Below are 19,507 nucleotides of genomic sequence, written 5' to 3' on the forward strand. Positions count from 1 at the left end.
GAATATGAGGAATCTCTTGAATCTCATAACTGTGGTGTGTTTTCTTACTCTGTAAATGAGTGGCCTTCCTAGGTTATGAGAAGGCAGTGTGGTATGAGCATTAAGCTTGTGGGCTCCAGAATCACAGAGTTCTGAAGCTGAATCCTATTTCTGCAACATAGCAACTGTTTGTCCTTAGGCAAGTTACTTAACCTCCCAGCACTTTAGTTTCCTCGTCTATGGAATGGGCGTAATCATAGTACTGCCTCCCAGGGTAGTCGTGAAGACTATCAAGGTAACGCAGATGAAGTGCTTGACACAGTGTCTCGCGTATGGTAAGCCCTCAACAAATGCCAGCTCTTTCTAATTTAAGCTTCTTCAGACCAGGGACATGACTTTGTTTCTGCTTTCAGTGCGCATCTCCCTGCCGATGCTTTCCACAGCTGTCTGGCTGACCAGCTTTAGCCACATTAAAAGTATTGTGTCGAAAAACTTCCTGGGAGGTTGCGTGGATTCAGACACTGACCAACTGTGACCAACTGTAGCGTTTCAGTGTTTGGAAATTCCTGACTCTTGCATGTCCTAAGCATAGAACTAACTCTCTCTATTGGAAACAGCAGCCTGATGCCCCAACATGTTGTTTCCAGTTTCATTAGCACATGTTGACTGGGAATTCATTCGGTTCACCTCGCTGTTGTGTGTAATCAGAGAAAATGTGGAGTGATTCGAATCTGTGTATCTGACACAAGCTTTAGAGTTCTCAGTTACTGGGTTTCTGTCTGCAGACTTGATGAAGCCACTGGAACACAAAGTGGACTCATTGGGAATATGTGTCCATGAGTTTGCAGCTTTGCCCAGTCCGTGCTCACTGATTTTGTGGCTAATAACCATGATATTTTCATACCATCACATAAATCCAATATCATATCTATTTTCCTCAGATTTTTTGTTCTTTAAAAGAATGTTAAAATAATCAGCTCAGGTTCAAAGCCCATATCTCATAAAAATATCATTTTGGCCAGGATTTTCTTCTGCTTTGAGATGTGGATGAGAAAACCATCTGTGAAACTGGAGTTTTACTGTGTCAGACCGCAGGCAGATATGAGTGGGTGAGAGGAGAGCGGGGATCTCAGCAGGCCCAGCCTGGGGGAGGGCGTGGGTGCCAACTACAGGGCAATGTGGCCCTGGAAGGATTCCCATGTAAAGGTCAGGTTTAGCTGGCTCCATGCTTGCCCCCGTCCTTGCTTTCTGGGCTTAGAAACCCAAGCAGTCATGGAGCTGGAGGCGTGATGACTCAGGCAACAGAACCATAGGAATCAAGATGTTAACAGAGAGATGTTCATAGACTGAAACAGATTCTGCCTCAAGTCGTGCAGCAGGTGTAATCCAAGTTTTCACAAAAGCTGTGGAACTCAAAGCTCAGATTTAGCCTAATCTCAGCTGCCTCTGCTTTGCCACAAAGGTACTAGATCCTAAATTTAGATTATACTCTAATACTTATACTGAAAACAGGAAAGGAAACATTTTCCTGCTCTTTATTCTCTCCCTGATTACTATATAAAGTGAGTTATTTATCTTTGGGCCCCAGAGTCCTCTTGAGCAATTGCAAGGGCACATGGAACTGAACCATACCGATATTTGTAATGTTTCTTGCTAGTTGGTGATTTTCAGAAAATCTTGTGGGATTTTCAGTGTCGTTCATTAGTCTTATGACCACGGTGTCTACAACTGAGCACACAGTAGAAATGGAGCCCATTTGCGTAAACCTACCATAAAGGAAGCGGCACAATATGGTGTAAGGAAGAGGACCCTGAGACTTGGGGTCCACTCGCCCCTCTGCTGTTAATGGTCCCCGTGATGGGGAGCAGTTGCTTCCCTGCTCCAGGCTTGGTTTCCTCACGTTTAAATAAGAGCACTGAGTCCAACGCTCACATGCCCCTTGCGGATCGTTGTAGTATGGAGTCTAAAATATTTTGAGCAATATATTTCATGTCTAGGAAGTTCTTTTCTTTTTTTGGTTTTATCTTTATATACTGTATTGACCTTTTTTATTGTGGCTAAACATACATCGTAACATAGAATTTGCCATTTTAACCATTTTGAAGTGCACAGTTCAGTCGTGGTAAGTCCGTTCACATTGTTGTGCAGCCCTCCACCGGCCACCTCCAGTCCTTTTTCATCTTCCCAATCTGAAACTCTATTCCCATTAAACACTAACTCCCCATTCTGTTCTCCTCACTGCTCCTGGCAGCCACCATTCTATTTTCTGTCACTGTGAAGGTAACTATTCTGGTACCTCAAATAATGGAATCATACAATATCTGTCCTTTTGTGTCTGGCTTATTTCACTTAGCATGTCTTCAGGGTTCATCCGTGTTATAGCATGTTTCAGAATTTCCTTCCTTTCTAAGGCTGAATAATATTCTGTCATTTTATATACCATATTTTAACCATATTGACTTTTAAATTCACATAATTCAAAACCATCTGGAAAAAAATCTTTAAAACAAATTTTAGATTATTTTTTTCTAAGCCCAAACACCAAGGAAAGGGAACAAGAGAAAGAGGTAGTGTTTACATCCTGGCGGTTGGCAAAATGAGAAAGTAGGATGGTTATTCTCAGGCACAGTTCTGCTCGGTAAATCTCCTAAATGTGGCAGGGTATTTTTAAAAGCACTCCTTTAGGAAAAAAAAGTGGATTAATAAAATTTAATACCTATAAATGATAGATTGAAAAAAATGCAGACGAAGAATAGAAGGGAAATTGTTGAATCTGATACAGAGTATATACAAAAGCTTATGAGAGAGTATGGATTACACAGGTAACTCTCTGTCAGAATTGTACAATTAAGAATTATACATTTCAATGTTTGTAAATTTTACCTCAAAAAAACTAAGTGAGGGCTAGGGAGTGGTTACAGGAGGGCTTCTCAGCCTCTGCACTGCTGCCATTTTGGGCCTGAGAATGTTTTGTTGTGGGGCTGTCCTGTGCATATAGGATATTCAGCAGCATCCTTACCACTACCCACTAGTTGCCAGTAACACCCTCCCAATTTTGACAACCTAAATTGTCTCAAGACATTGCCAGATATCCAAGTGAGGGGGGTGGGGGATGGAGCAAATCACCCCCAGTTGAGAGTCACTGGAGTAGAGGCATAGATGAAGTGAGATGAGAATAACCGAATGTCATTGGTTGTTGCAGCTGGGTGATGGGTGAATAAGGATTCATTATATTCTTTTGTTGACTTTATATATGTTTGAAATTCTCCATAAGAACCAGATTTAAAAAGAAATAATAGTGGTCCACTCCCACGTATACCCACTCATGTATAATCCAAAATAAAATTTTATTTTGGGAATTGACACAAAACTCCCATGCTTCCTGAAATTAAACTAGCTTCCTTCTAGATTTTCTGATTGTAGAACTTATGCTCAGGAAAGCTAAGCGTTCTCCTTCCTTTGTGTGCTTCCTTTGTGTCTCCTTCCGCTTGTGCTTCTGCCCAGATGGCAGAGCTTTCTCCCCTTTCCACAGCACTTTTCTCTTTCTCGAGATCTTTTGAATCTAGCCAACTGCTCACTTTTCTCTGTCTCATTAAGCTCTGGCCCATCTTGATTTCTGTGAGACCACCCTCCCTCTGAGAGCTCGAAGCCTCTACTATCACTCAGTCAAAAGGGTCCTTCCTTTGTGCCACACAGAGTGAGACAGGCACAGCCACGCTCCAGAGGAGTCTGAAACCGTCAGCAGGCTCGTCAGGGACCTGGAGATGGGAGGACCGAGCAAGCCTGTGAAATAAATGAATCAGTTAATGACAAAAAATTACAGTAAACATCATGCTTAATGGTCAAATATAAAAAGATTTTCTCTTGACATTAGGAATAAGAAAGGATGTCTGCTACTACCATTTCTGTCTCACATTGCCTTTGAAGTCCTAGCCAGAACAATAAGGCAAAACGTAAAATAAAAAAATTTTTAAGGAAATAAAAGCTTATACAGATTAGAAAAGATGAAACAAAACTGTCATTTTTCACAGAGAACATAAGTGTGAATGACAAGATCCAAAAGAATCTACAGATAACTATTAGAATATAAATTTAGCAGGGTTGCTAGATATAAAGTCAATATTAAAATTACTTTTAATATTTTTATATACCAGCAACAAACAATTTAAAATGAAAAATTTTAAATAAAACCATATACAATAGCATCAGGACACATTAAATACCTAGGAATAAATCTATTGAAAAATGTGTTTCTTCTACACATAAAATGTGTAAGACCTTAAAAAGATCTTAAAGAAGATCTTTAAATGGAAGGATAGCTCGTATTCATAAGTTAAAAAGATTGCATATTAAAAAGATATCAATTCTTCCAAAATTTATCTATAGATACAATAAAATTCCAGGAGGGGTGGGTGTGGATGTAAATTGATAAGCTGATTGTAAAAGTCAGATGGAAATGCAAAAGACCAAGAATAGCTAAAATAATCTCGGAGAAAAAGAACAGAGTTAGAGGACTCAAACCTCAGGATACCAAGACTTATTTTAATGCTGTATTATTAAGGCTGTGTGGTGCTGGCCCCAGGGACAAATAGGCCCACAGAACAGAATCAAGTTTAGAAAGAGACCCACACATATATTGACACTTGATTTATGACAAAAGTGGCCCTGTAATTCAGTTGGGAAAGGATGGTCTTCTCAATAAATAGTTCTGGGTAATTGGATATCCATGTGGGAGAAAATTAATCTTGACCTTTACTGTACACCAGAGACAAAAATCAGTCCCAGTGAGGATGTGGCGAAATTGGAACCCTCATACACTGCTGGTGGGAATGTAAAATGGTGCAGCCGTTTGGGAAACAGTTTGGCAGTTTCTCAAAAAGTTAAACATAAATTATGTTACCATATGACCCAGCCATTCCACTCCTAGATATATACTTAAAGAACGGAAAAAGTATGTTCACACAAAAACTTGTGCACAAATATTCATAGCAGCATTATTCCTAATAGCCGGAAAGTAGAAGCAACTGAAATGCCCATCAATTGATACATGGATAAACAAAATGTGGTATAATCTTACAAGGGGCAATTATTCAGCCATAAATAGGAATGAAGTACTTACTCACACTACAACATGGATGAACCTTGAAAACATTATGCTGAGTGAAAGAAGCAAGATACATCCATTTATATGAAATGTCCAGAAGAGGCAAGTCCATAAGACAGACAGTAGATCAATAGTTGGCAAGGGCTAGGGGAGAGGAGGGAAGGGGATGTGACTGCTAATGGGTATGGGGTTTCTTTGAGAGATGATGAGATGCTCTGGAACTAGATAGTGGTGATGGTTGCACAACCTAGTGAATATACTAAAAAGACATTGAATTGTACACTTTAAAAGGGTGAATTTTGTGGTATATGAATTATATCTCAGTTAATTAAAAAAAATTAATTCCAGGTGGATCATAGCTCTAAAAGTGAAAGATAGACAATAAAGCTTCTGGAAGTTAACATAAAAAAATACCTTTATGACCTTGGGTTAGACAAAAATTCCGTAACAAAGCATTAAAAGTACTAGTCGTAAAAGAAAAGATTATTTGGAGTACCTAAAATTAAGAACTTCTTTTCATAGAAAGACAAGCCACAGAACAGGAGACAATATTTGCAATACATATAGCTAACGAAGTACTCATATTCTAAAAATATATTTTAAAAACATATCACTTATATGTGGAATCTAAAAAACAATTTCATAGAAACAGAGAGTAGAATGGTAGTTTCTGGGGGAAGGGAGAAATGGGGAGATGCAGGTCAAAGGGTGTACACTTTCAGTTATAAGATGAAAAAGTTCTGAGGAACTAACCTACAGCATGGTGACTATAATTCATAAAATGGTGTTATGTACTTGAAATTTGCTGAGAGTGGATCTTAAGCATTCTCACCACACACACAGAAAGAGTTTAATTATCTTGATCTTGGTAATCATTCCACAATATATATGTATATAATATCATCACGTTGTACACCTTAAATAAATACAATTAAATCTGACAATTATTCTTCAATAAAGTTGAAAAAATTACTTAAAAAAAACTCCAACAAATCAATTAGAAAAAAATGATCAACCAATAGAAAAATGGCAAAAAACTTGAATAGGCACTTCAAAAAGAGGATCTCTAAAAAACCAACAAGTATATTAATCATCCAGGGAAAGGTAAATTAAAATTTCAATGATATCAGAACGGCTAAAATTAAGAAGACCAACAATACCAAGTGTCGATGAAGATGTGAAACAAGGACAACTTTCATGCATTGCTGATGGGGATGGAAGTTGTCACAACCAAATTGGAAAAGCGTTCGGCAATGTCTACTAAAGCGAAGTATCTGCCTGCCCCACGATCCAGGCGTTCTACAGTCAAGCAGATTCCACCCCAGAGAAATGAGGGCGTGTGACCCCCCAAAAGACATGTACAAGAATGTTTATGGCAGGTTAATGACCAGTACACTAATCCTCAGTGATGGAGGACAGAAGAGTGTCACCTTTGTTGGGAAGGAAGGGAGAGCATTGACTGGAAGAGAACATGAGGGAGCCCTCTGGGATGCTAACGATGTCCTGTATCTTGAATTAGGCGGTAGGGTGTATACATATGTAAAAGTTTATCAAGCTACTTACTTGGTCTTTGTGTACTTTACTATATGAAAGTTATACATAAATTATTTGAAAAAGAAAAGAAAAAGAGAAAGAGGGCATGTCCCCACCTTGGTCCATCCATTCCTCATATCTTGAACTGTCTCTTCTGTGCCACTTCATTGAAGAGCTTAGAGTATAGGCGGTTCTTTACCTTCTAAGAGTGTACCTTTATCTTACCTACTCAAGGTTTTCATCACCAGTGATATCATGGTGTCCGCCTAAGAGTTGTAGGAAGCTTTCCAAGAAGTGAACCACTCAGAGCTTTCCATCGCTGGGTGATGACCTTTCTCGGGCATGGCATGCTGGCCAACCTTGCACGCCAGTAGCCCATCAACATGAGCCACACCACCCCAAGAAGTATCTCTGAGGCTCAAAGAGATTTGGCTGATGGCCACCTCTTACCCAATGCCTCATGCCTAAGGAGGTGCACTATAACTATTTTCAAAGATGAAAACCAGCAGATTTTCATGATAAATGGGGCCTTTCACCTTCACTTCCCACGGGCGGCTGCTAAGTCTGTCAGACTAGCTCCCGCCTTTTCTGACTGCATTGCTATTTGTAAAACCTGAGACCAAGGTTTCCATCTGTTCGGGTGTCTGGTGAGGACAGAATTTTATTGTGACTGGCCAGGGATTGAAAATGTCATGTCTCAAAATCCGGGAGACACTGGAGAATTATGTCTGGTCCATTCAAAACTCTTCCTGTCACTTAAGACTATACAATTATTTATGCATATAATATATCTCTGCGAAGTAGAAAAGTTTAGAAAAAGGAGGTATCCCCATATTTTTAAATATATAATGCTTGATTTTCTTTCCTACCAACCAATAATGCTAAGACGTGGCTTTGATTTTGACAAGGCTCCAGAAGTTTGCTGCATGGAAGATAAAGTTGAATCCTCACCAGGCTTCAAATAGCATACTAAAAAAAAGAAGAAGAAAGAAATATTTCCAGTTAATAAAAATGTAGAAAATAGTGTCAAGAATACCCGCTTACCTCTCAGCTCAGTCACATTTTGTTTAGATCTTGTTTATATACAGTAAATCAGTGTGGTTATTGCTGAAGCCCCTGTGACCCCTGCCCTGCCGTTCCCCTCCCTCCATGCCCTGAGGGAACCACTGTTCTGGTTTCGGTTTTTGTCATTCCCATGTGTGTTTTGATACATAACGTGTATATATTCACAAATGATATGTGATTTTGTTTTGCATATTTTTAAGCTTTACAGTTATGCGTCCCGTAATCATGAGGATACTTTCTGAGAAATGTGTCATTAGGTGATTTTGTCATTGTGTGAACATCATAGAGTGTACTTACACGAACTTAGATGGTCTAGCCTACTCTGCACTTAGGCTGTATGGTACTAATCTTATGGGACCACCGTCGTATATCCAGTCCGTCATTGACCAAAACAAGTGGCGCATGACTGTATATAAACTATATATACATGTATATGTATATGTACTATACATATCATTTCCCCACTTTCTATTTCTGCCCAACATATTGACTTTTGATATTTATCCATGTTGATATTGTTTCAGTTCATTTGTTTTAACTTCAGTATCATATTTCATGGCATGCATGTGCCATCATTTGTTTATCCATTCTACTGTTGATGGACATTGAAGTTGTTTCCAGTCTTTTGCTTTTACAAGCAGTGGATGCAAGTAACATTTTTTCATGTGGGCAAGAATTTCTCTAAAGGATATAAGTATCTCTAAAAGATATAAGTATGGGTACTGTGTTATGGGTTGTGCTCATCTTCAAGTAAGAAAATATTACTGAATTTCCCCAAAAGTGCTTTAACTAATTCATACTCTCACCATAAGTATGAATTTCAATGTACCATATCCATACCAACACTTGGTATTATCAGCCTTTTTACTTTTGCCTATTTGATGAGTATGAAATGGTATACAGTTGTGGTTTTAATTTGCATTTACTGGATTACTGATAAGGTTGAGGATCACTTCACATGCCTTGTGGGCACTTGAGTTTCCGCTTTTGTGAGTTTCCTGTTCAGATCTTTGCCCTGCTGTTATTGCTATCGGGATTGCTGGCCGCCTTCTTACTAATTTGTAGAAATCTTTCTGTGTTCTGAATATTATTCCTTTGCCACTATTGCAGATATCTTCTCCTGGTTTGTGTCTTTTTACTTTGTTTATGTATCTTTTGATATAGACTTATTTTCAGGTAGTAGATTTTTCAGTCTTTCCTGTGTTTCACATTCTTCTCTACCCATATGTAATAAAAATAATCTTCTTAAAGTTTTTCTTTTTATATCTAGGTTTTTAATCTACCTGGAATCTGGCATACTTCTTCTTTAGAGGCAGGTGCTGGTTCCCTCAGGAAGAGCAGTGGTCCTTTCCAGTGGGGCAGTGTTCTGGGAAGTCTTCTGATGGCAGGCTCTTTGTATGGACCTTGGGCAGTCTATGCTCATCTCTCCTCTGCATGCTTGAGTACCTTTCTCTTTGCCTTTTCAAAAAACAGATACTAGGAGAATAAGAATTTTCATCTCTGGAAACCTAGAAAGGTCCAAAATGCCCTAGCACTTTCCTGGTCTAGAGTTTAAGCCTTTGACTAGCCACATTACTTACTGCATGAAATTACTCTTTCCTTAGCGTAGCTTCCTCACCATTTTTTAAAATTAATTTAAGGCTTTCTTTTTTAGAGAAGTTTAAGGTTCACCACAAAATTGAAGGGCAGGTATAGAGAGCTCTCATATACCCTCTGCCCCTACAAATACATAGCTCCCCCGCCCCCCATTATCAACAGCCCCCGCCAGAGTGGTACATTTGTTACAATTGATGAACCTATGTTGACACATCATTATCACTCGAAGTCTGTAACTTTACATTGCAGTTCACTCTTGGTGTCGTATATTCTCTGGGTTTGCACAAACGTGTGATATGTATCCATTATTGTGGTATCATACAGAGTACTGTCACTCATCCCTCCCTCCACTCAACCCCTGGCAACCGTTGATCTTTTCACTGTCACCACGGTTTTGCCTTTTCTGGAATGGCATCGAGTTGGAATCATACAGTATGTAGCCCTTTCAGATTGGCTTCTTTGACTTAGTAATACGCATTTAAGATTCCTCCATATCTTTTCATGGCTTTATAGCTAATTTCTTTTTAGCAATGAATAGTATTCCATTGTCTGGATGTACCAGTTTATCCATTCAGCTACTGAAGGACATGTTGCTTCCAAGTTTTGGCAGTTATAAATAAATCTGTGAAAAACATCCATGTGCAAGTTTTTGTGTGGACATAAACTTTCAACTCCTTGGGGTCAACACCTAGGAGTGTGATTGCTGGATTGCACGGTAAGAGTATGTTTAGTTTTAGAAGAAACCACCAAACTGGCTTCCAAAGTGGCTGTACCATTTTACATTCCCACCAGCAATAAGAGTACCTATTGCTCCACTTCCTCACCAGCATTTGGTGTCGTCAGGGTTCCAGAGCTTGGCCATTCTAATAGATGTATAGTGGCAGCACTTCCCTAGTGACGTATGATGTGAAGCAGCTTTGCATTTGCTTGTCTGCCATCTGTACATCTTTTTTGGTGAGGTGTCTGTTAAGGTCTTTGGCCCACTTTTTAATCAGGCTGTTTGTTTGCTTATTGTTGATTTAAGAGTTCTTTACGTATTTTGGATAACAGTCCTTTATCAGATGTGTCTTTTCCAAATATTTCCTCCCAGTCTGTGGCTTGTCCTCTCATTCCCTTGACATTGTCTTTCGCAGAGCATAAGTTTTTCCTTTTAATGAAGTCCAGCTTATCAATTATTTCTTTCATGGATCATGTCTTTGGTGTTTATATCTAAAAAGTCATCGCTATATCCAAGATCATCTAGGTTTTCTCCTATGTTATCTTACAGGAGTTTTATAGTTATTTGTTTGACAGTTAGGACTGGGATCCACTTGGAGTTAATTTTTGTCAAGGATGTAAAGTCTGTGTTTAGATTCGTTCTCCTTGCATGTGGATATCCAGTTGTTCCAGCACCATTTTTGAAAAGCCGTTGCTCCATTGTCCTTTTGTGAAAGATCACTTGACTGTGTCTGTGGGGTCTGTTTCTGGGTTCTCTCTTCTGCTCCATTGATCTGTTTGTCTATTCTTTCACCAGTACTACACTGTCTTGATTACTGTAGCTTTATAGTAATTCTTAAAGTTGCATAGTGTCAGTCCTCCAACTCTGTTCTTCTCCTTCAATATTGTGCTGGCTATTCTGGGTCTTTTGCATCTTCATATAAACTTTAGAATCAGCTTGTTGATACCTCACCATTTTTTGAGAGTAATGTTTCCAACTTATTCCAAGTAAAACATCGATGTGTTCTCCAAACTTTTATACCATTGTCAAACTTATAATCATCGTGACTATCAATAGTGTCTCTCATTGATGAGTTAATCTTTTCTGTAGGCATTAATTCTCCTGTGCATAGCAAAGTACAGGGAGAATGCAGAGTGTTGTAGGGCCTGAAGGGAACCCATTCTATCCCTACTTGAATGATTATGAAAGGCTTTCCGAGAACAGGCAGTGGCAGATATAGCATAGGAGGCCTTGTCCAAAACATAAGATTGACCCTCACAACAACAACAAGACAAACAACCCAATTAAAAAATGAGCAAAGGATCTGAACAGACATTTTTCCAAAGAAGATATATAGATGGACAACAGGCAAATGAAAAGATGTTCAACATCACTAATTATTACAGAAATGCAAATCAAAACTACAATGAGATATCACCTTACACCGTCAGAATGGCTATTATTAAAAAGACAGGAAGTAACAAGTGTTAGAGATTATGGAGAAAAGAGAACCCTCATTTTCTCCTGGTGGAATGTAAACTGATGCAGACAGTATGGAAAACAATATGGAGATTCCTCAAAAAATTAAGAATAGAACTACCATGTGATCCAGCTATTCCACTTCTGGGTATTTATCCAAAGAACACAAAAACAGTAATTTGAAAAGATGTTTGCATCCCTATGTTTATCACAGTATTATTCACAATAGCCAAGACTTGGAACAATCTAAGTATTCATCGATGGATGAATGGATAAAGAAGTAGTAGTATATAAATACAATGGAATACTACTCAGCCATAAAAAAGATAAAATCTTGGCATTTATGACAACCTGGATGGACCTTGAGGGTATTATGCTAAGTGAAATAAGTCAGACAAAGTCAAATACCATATGATTTCACTCATATGTGGAAGATAAAAACAACAGCAACAACAAGTAAACACACAGATACAGAGAACAGGCTGGTGGTTACCAGAGGAGGAGGGAGGGAGGAAGGCAGGAGGAGTAAAAGGGCACCTGTGTACAATGTCAGATGGTAATTAGACTTTGGGTGGTGAACATAATGTTGTCTACACAGAAACTGAAATATGTGTACCAAATGTTATAAACTAATATTACCTCCATTAAAAAAATATATATATAAAGATACAAAGGATTATAAAGGGAAAAAATCATACTGAAATTATAAAAATTATGAAGGAAACCAGTCATAAAAAATACAGTTATAAAATATTTGTAAATAAATGTATGATACATTAAAAAAAGAAAAGATTGGGGCCAGCCCCGTGGCCAAGTGGTTAAGTTCGCACACTCTGCTTCAGCGGCCTGGGGTTTTGCCAGTTCAGATCCTGGGCGCGGACATGACACAACTCATCGGGCAATGCTGAGACGGCGTCCCACATGCCACAACCAGAAGGACCTACAACTAGAATATACAACTTATGTACTGAGGAGCTTTGGGGAGAAGGAAAAAAAAGAAAAGATTGACCATCAGAGTTGTCATGGTGGTGGTAGTGAGACTGTCACCCCATCCTCCCTTTGTCAGGTTGGTGGGCATGAGTCTCTTCTCCTAAACTCTCAACAGGCCAGAGTTGATATACCCTTCCAGGCTTCAGCCATTTCTGTGCCACCTGGTTGCCGAGAGCAGCAGCAGGTTAGCAGTCCACGCGGAGTCAAGGAAACAGCGTGAGCTCTCAGCCGGCCCTGCCCCGTGGACTCACCCTGGCAGCAGGAACCCCCGTCCAGAGTGTGAGATGCTTTCAGCAAGTTGTTTAACCTCTGGAACTTTGGTTTTCTCATGTATAAAATGGGAACAACAAATACCGACCAGGCAGGGTCTTGTAAAGACTAAATGAGATGAAATATTCCTCCCATCAGTCCTGGCAATTGGTGGGCAGTCAGGAAAGTTGAGATCCTTCCAAATAATTGGCATCCAAGAGAATTTAAAAAAGGAAAGAAAGAGAAGAAAAAGGCAGATTGTTGCCAAGAAACTGATGTTTAAATTTGTTTTAATCTTCTACATCCAGAGAAACTCAAAATACAGCAATACTGAGTTATCCTTTTCTGCCTGAGCCAGATGTTTCTGATGGTTTTCAGTGCTGATGAGGGTGCGGTGCACACTGCTGGCGGATATGTAAATAGGTACATTCCATTTGGACGGCAGGTCAAGATTTGTATCAAGAACCTTAAAAATGTTCTTATCCTTTGATCTGTCCCTGAAACTCTCTCCTCAGGAAATGCCATTGATAGGCCTGGAATTATATGTACAAAGCTGTTCATCACTGTATTCATTATAATAAAATCTAGAAGCAAATTACAGGGGAATGGTTAAATATGTTAAAGTTACGCACACACCATGGAGTACTGTGTAGCCATTAAAAATCATGACCTTTTTAAAAGACTGCCAAGATGGGAAAATAGAATTCAAAAAGCCTCACGTATTAAGTGGAAAAACCAGGTCATAAAACTATATAAACAGTATAATTCTAGTTTTTTGTAGACACACACAGACTGGCAGGAATTCTACATTTACCTGTGACTTCTTGTTCTTTTTGTCCTGGGTAATAGGAGTTATAACTAACGTTTTTCCTTTTATATTTATCTTCTGAATTTTCTCCAGTGAGCCGTAGTACATTTAAAATCGGGACGGTGTTAGTGCTCAGCAGGGGCGCGCTAGGCGTATCTGTGTGAAGTGGCTACTGATAGTCTGCTTTGTTCCCGCAGCTGCTGCTGGACACCCACTCCCTGAAGATGGTCCTGCTCGATCTGCCTTCCATCGGCTCGCAGGTGGTGAGGAAAGCACCTGCCAGTTACACTAAGATTGTTGTGAAAGGCATGACGCGGGCCGAGATGATCCTCAAGGTGGGGTTTGTGTCTTCCTCAGGGTTTCTGTTTAAAGGGGCTGGTTATCTGATCCCTTCACCCCGGGAGTGCTGGATTCAAAAGCGCAGGTTAGGGCCTATCCCCCGCACTGTCACAGGGCTGTCCGCATTCTTTGGCTGGACTCGATTTTGGCCTCATCAGGTATTGTTGACAGTCAGTGGACAGTTACTTGGGCATCAGTGATTCGTTCTGACAAGTGAATTCTTCGTTGTAATGAGATTCTCTTGTAATAAGATTTGGCCAAGATTGAAGGTTAGGTGGGGTTGTCGCTGTGAATCAGTGTCTGAGTCAGGGATCCCTGCCTCTCAGCAGGAATTTCCGGCCCAGCTATCAGTTACTCCCTTCCACATAAGCCTCTTTGCTTTCTAAATTCTGCAACTTTACAAGAACTCCCAACACATGTTGCAGTAACTGCCTCTAGTCAGCAAATGGGTTTTCTAAAGCCCCATTTAACAAAATACTACATGTGGGGTGGTGATGTTGAGAATCTCTGAAGCCTTGAGCACGTGTATCTGATTTCCACCTGTACTTGTTGAGGAGAGAGGGGACCTATTTGGGAGAAAGCGAGAGAACAAATGGAACTCTCATGGAATGCTCTTAAAAGTCCAGGGCCTGCAGGCTCTTCAGGTCTGTCTTCCAAAGAGAATGACTCAAATCATGGCAGGAGTCAAAAGTAAAAGCTGGAGCTGAGACATTGGTGGGACCAGGTGAGGGTCCTGCACTAACCTTGAGCTTGTGGCCTGAGGACACTGGAAGCAGCCGAATCAGTTTCTTCCCCAGCTGGGTCACTCACCAGGGAGGAGGGCGCAGTTTACGAAGTGTCTGCAGAGAATTTGTGAGTGAACTACTTCTTGCCACTCTGAGTTACGTTGTCAGGAATTCAAAACAAAACCAGTCTGCTGGAGGAGGAAAATCAGATGCTGCGTTACAAAAGCAAATGGAAACGACTGTGAGGATTGCGATGCCCTTTACTTTCCTTCTGTTTGCATATTAATTGAATGTAGTTAAGTGAAGTTCCAGATTTTAAGACTTGAAAGGAGTGAGGCAGCTTTGGGGGTTTTGGTTGTTGAGAAAATCCACTTAAATCAGTGCTTTTTGCCACCCATTCCTCAGGAAGAGTGCATATCACAAGACAGAGGGAGCAGGTACCACGAACCCACCAATTGTCTCAAATGGGAGACCCTCTAACAAGTGTGTCCCAGGGGGTCCTGATATTTAAAAAACCACCCGGGACCCCACCCAGGCACTCGGACTGAGAATCCTCAGAGGAGGGACATAGGAATCTGCGCTTGAAAAGCAACCCAGGTGGTATTAATGGTTTGGCCGATTCAGGAGCCCTTGCTCCGTTGAATGTTGGCATGAACTAGGCCATCAGGACATTTCTGAGTTTGGGTTGCTGCTGCGTAAGGACATCTTGCAGAGTCCATGTTGTGGTCAGCTTGCAAGGGAGGAGAGACAGTCCCCTGCCCTCCAATCTTGAGGCTCCTTGAGGGCCCACTCTCGCCTCTCTCCCTTGGTAGGTGGTGATGGCCCCCCATGAACCGCTGGTGGTGTTCGTTGACAACTACATCAAACTCCTTACAGACTGCAACACAGAAACCTTCCAGAAGATCCTGGACATGAAGGTTAGCTCCATGTCTTGTTTTGTCCACATGCTCATCCTTCTTACACTCAGTAGTTCTTAACTGGGGGGTGGGATAGGGCCCCTGGGGAGCTTTCTGAAAGTTCATGTGGTTGCCCACGCTGCAAACCGGATCTAAGAAGCCTTTTGAGGAGAAGGATGCCGGGCATATGGCTTCCTGATCCTGATGGTACCTCCTGCCCAGTCGAGAACCCTGCTCAGCAGCAGGCGTGGAACGGGGAGGAGGATGACCCTGCCCCACCTTGCTGACCTGCCCTTTCATCTCTCTCAACCCCTTCTTTCTCACGTCTCCTCTCCCCCTTTTTTCTTCCTCTGCTTCTTTCCCAGGCTACTCCCCAGGGCGGGTAGCTCCCCTGCAGAAAGCATTCATCCCTGACCCAGAATCATTACACTGTTTGCAGAGCCTGGGCTAACAGCATGCCAGATGCTGCGCTTCCCCCTCAGGCCTTTCTGGGGCCAGACCTCACGATTATCCTCCTCTCTCTTTCAACCTCAGGGGCTGAAGAGGAGCGAGCAGAGCAACATGCTGGAACTCTTCCGCCAGAGGCTCCCCACTCCACCCTCAGGGCCAGAAGGCTCCAGCTCACTGTCTCTGCTGGCTCCCACACCAGAACAGGAGTCATCTCGCATCCGCAAACTCGAGAAACTAATTAAAAAGAGACTGTAGGAGCACACACACAGGGCACTGTTGTTCCTGTCCGGTGACCCCCAGCACTCAGCTCCCTGGAAGCCCCCCGACCTCTCCTGCGCTCCCCCTGCCTCTCCGATAGTTGATCTTGAAACTTCCTGGGACATTTGGGTTGTTATTGTGTCTCTCCCATGCCCTGTCTTAATTCCTGTCCTGATCGGAGAAGCTGAGTAAGGGTAGGTTATAAAAAGGCTGTTTAGATGGTGTCTGATTCCTGCAGCAGCGGCGGCAGTGGACGCAAGGTCCCTGTGCTCCACTTGCTGTTCCTCGGACCGCTTTCGACTGGTCCATTAGTCACTGAGTAGTGAGTATAGCCTCACCTCCGCAGCCACACCCTCTGGCATGTGGCCCTCTTGCCTACCATGCGCCCATCCGGGCAACTCGGGTGAGAAAGCCCGGATCTGCCCCTCCTCCATCTGCTGCTGGTTGAAGTTCCTCTGCAGCCAGACCCTGGGAGTTGTCCTCCCCACTCTCTGGCTTTGGCTCTAGGGCCCGAGTTAATGAAGTGGCAGATTACAGATGTAGGAAACTAGGCTTTCTTTATGAAGGCACTGGAAGCAGGAGCATTCTTCCATGTAAATCTCAGTTTCCTGGTACATAACGTGCTTCTGGTACTTTTCCTGACTTGGCCAACTTACCCGTGTCCTCCTTTCTCAGTCATGTCCGGTTCCCTCTGTGTATACGTCTAAGGAGCGATCCCCTCTGTGTCCCTCATCCAGGAGGGTTGTATGTGCCAGCCTCCGAAGCAGGTGTCGTTTCTGCCGGGGACTCCTGGCCTGGGCGTGGGGGCAGACCCATACCTGACTTGGAGGGAGGGTTCTGCTTGGCACAGCTGGTGCACGATTTAGCAGATTCTTTTCTCCGTCTCTTTATTCGCACTCTGCTCCTGACTTCTGGGGAAGGATCGACTCTGTAAAGGGAAATCAGGAAGTTTTCCTAGAAAAAGTTTCCTAGGCTCTCGCCTCAGATAAAGCCGTAGGACAGCCCAGGAGGCCTGCACCCTCAGTCCCCTTCCCACCCATTCATTTTCAAATCCAGTGTCCTTTCTAGAATCATCTGAGAGAACAAAGGTAACATGCAATACCAGAGCGACATGTTACTTTATTACTAACGAGAAAGAATCCAGGTCCACGGATACCTAAGAAACAAATTACTGACCTTAAGCACTGCCTCAGAACCTGGCACAGCCCAGAATGCACCTTGGCCTGCCCAGCCTGCCCACCGCGGGCTCTTGGCTTTGCAGAAGAGAGTTGCCTCAGAACAGCTTCAGTTCTCGCGCGTCTTCCTGCATCACAGGAACAGGCAGCCTGTCGGGTAGTTGCCCTGATTCACCTGGTTCATGGGAACCGAGCCTCAGTTTACCGTGACCGTGGCCTCAGGGTAACTGCTGTTAGTGTCAGCCTTTGTTCAGGAATTATGAACAGTTCATTGGCCAGGCGGGGAGAAGGCTAAGGGGGAACGTGGAGCCCTTTACAGAGAATATACGTAACAGGCCTCAGATAAAATCGGGATATCAAATAGCACTCAAAAATGCACATATAGGATAGAGGAAGTTTCCTGAAAATCCATAAAGCTGTGACAGCCATAGAATAGGAAACATTAAGGTTTGAAAATCTGACCAGAAATGTTGATTATTTCTCCCCTTCTTGTTTTCTTATAACCACCCTGCACTGTTGCCCTTCCCTCTCTGTCAGCCTCCAGCCTATTCTTGCTAATCAGCATGACTTATCTGTTAAGCATCTCAAACTCAAGAACACTGAGAAGAAAGTAAGTGGTGGAAGACAGAAGTGCGGCCTTTAGCAGAGCTCTATTCGGAAAAGATTGCTAGATAGAAAAGTGCAGGAAGCGTAGGGAGGGGACTAGGAGAGCCCCTGACAGCTCAGTGGAGAGATTTCACTGCCCGGGCAGCCGCCGTGTTGCTCCAGTGGAGTTACACAGCCCGCCGTAATTGAGGTTAACATTCTCTTCCCGTTCTTGAAAGAAGGGGCAGTGGGCCCATCTCCAAACAGCACAGTGACTTCAGCCCTCTGTCATCAACCTGGGGAGCTGAGAGAGGCAGTGGACTCCCGCACCTGGTTCTTGTCACTCTTGGTGTTTACAGATCCACATTTCTCTTTTGGTTCATTGGTGAGGAGTCGTTTTCTGGACGTCTCCATAATGGCATTGAGATGTCAAGCCGCTGTTTTCCCCAGTTGGTGGTCACAGCCAGGGAAGTTGTATTCTTGATTTATTACAGTGTCAGTAATCTCCAAGGAGCCAACAGATGTCAGTAGGAGTTATGTTAAACGTCTCGTTGATGGGGTCTGAATGCTGTGTATGCATCCTATAAAGACAGAGCGTGTTTCTCAACCCGGGGTGTGCATCAGAACTACCTGGGGCCCTTTTCACAAATACAGATGCCTGGAGATTCTGAATCAGTAAGTCTGGAGCGGGGCCCAGCATATAGATTTAAAAGTTCCATAGGTGATTATAATGTTTACTCTTTGTTAAGAACCATTGCAATAGAGAGAAATTTGCTTTATTGAAGGGTTCCTGTAGCACATTTTCATAAATGTATATTTTTCCTGGCTGTCTAAGCAAGTGTAATTACTGTACAGTTGAGCTGTTACCAACATGGTAAAGAGTTTTTGCTGATAGCCAGCAGCTTTAATTTTAAACTCGTGTTGATGGTGGGGACCGTGCCGGAAGTCGTGCTGTCACCATACTGATGAGGATTCTTCCTGTTTTGATGACCAAGCCCCAAACAGAATGTTTATTTATTACTGTCACTTCAAAATAACATGTATAAAGGAGCATTCATTGATAAAAACAATAGCTAACAACTCTCTTTTCAGCTGTTAGATGTTGTACCCATCCCTTCCCCCCACTTTCTCTAGCCCCTTAAAAAAAAAAACAAAAAAACTTTGAAGTCACTTTATGTTGGTTAAAATAAATATTGGTAATTTATAATTGATAAAGAGTTTGCTGCTTCTCTCATTATGGACAGACTTCCTCGCAGCTGGCTTAGGGTGTCCAGGCTGGAGAAGGTTCTGTTTGGGTCATGACAGTGAAACAGGAGCTACAGTGGACAGGGTGTTGTGACCTCCAGATTGAGCTCTGGAATTGAAGCTGGCTACCACCGCTCCTCCCTCTCTTGGAAAACGAAGAACCAGTAACTAGGACTTTGCCCGCCGCCCAGAAAAGGGTGCCTGCGTTCTCCTGCCCAGGGTGGCACCCCAGGATGAATCAACCAGGCCCGAGAGCAGACTGCCAAAGACCAGTGGCCAGTGACGGGGCAGACAGGGTGAGCAAGCACGCCTGAGGCTGCCACCCGATGCGGGG

General features: G+C 42.3%; 1 protein-coding gene across 1 annotated transcript in view; it reads left to right on the forward strand.

Annotated features, from left to right (window-relative positions):
• Positions 1-19,143, forward strand: part of VPS53 (VPS53 subunit of GARP complex) — a 138,138-nt gene extending 118,995 nt beyond the window's left edge. The window contains exons 20-22 of the mRNA XM_070562842.1: positions 13,698-13,835; positions 15,377-15,481; positions 15,995-19,143. Coding sequence (XP_070418943.1) covers positions 13,698-13,835; positions 15,377-15,481; positions 15,995-16,165 — 414 coding nt within the window. The 3' untranslated portion in view covers positions 16,166-19,143. The remainder of the gene's footprint in view (positions 1-13,697; positions 13,836-15,376; positions 15,482-15,994) is intronic.
• The last annotated feature ends 364 nt before the right edge of the window (positions 19,144-19,507 follow it).

The sequence above is a fragment of the Equus przewalskii genome, chromosome 10 (genome assembly GCF_037783145.1).
Source record: "Equus przewalskii isolate Varuska chromosome 10, EquPr2, whole genome shotgun sequence".
In the NCBI taxonomy this organism is placed as follows: domain Eukaryota; kingdom Metazoa; phylum Chordata; class Mammalia; order Perissodactyla; family Equidae; genus Equus; species Equus przewalskii.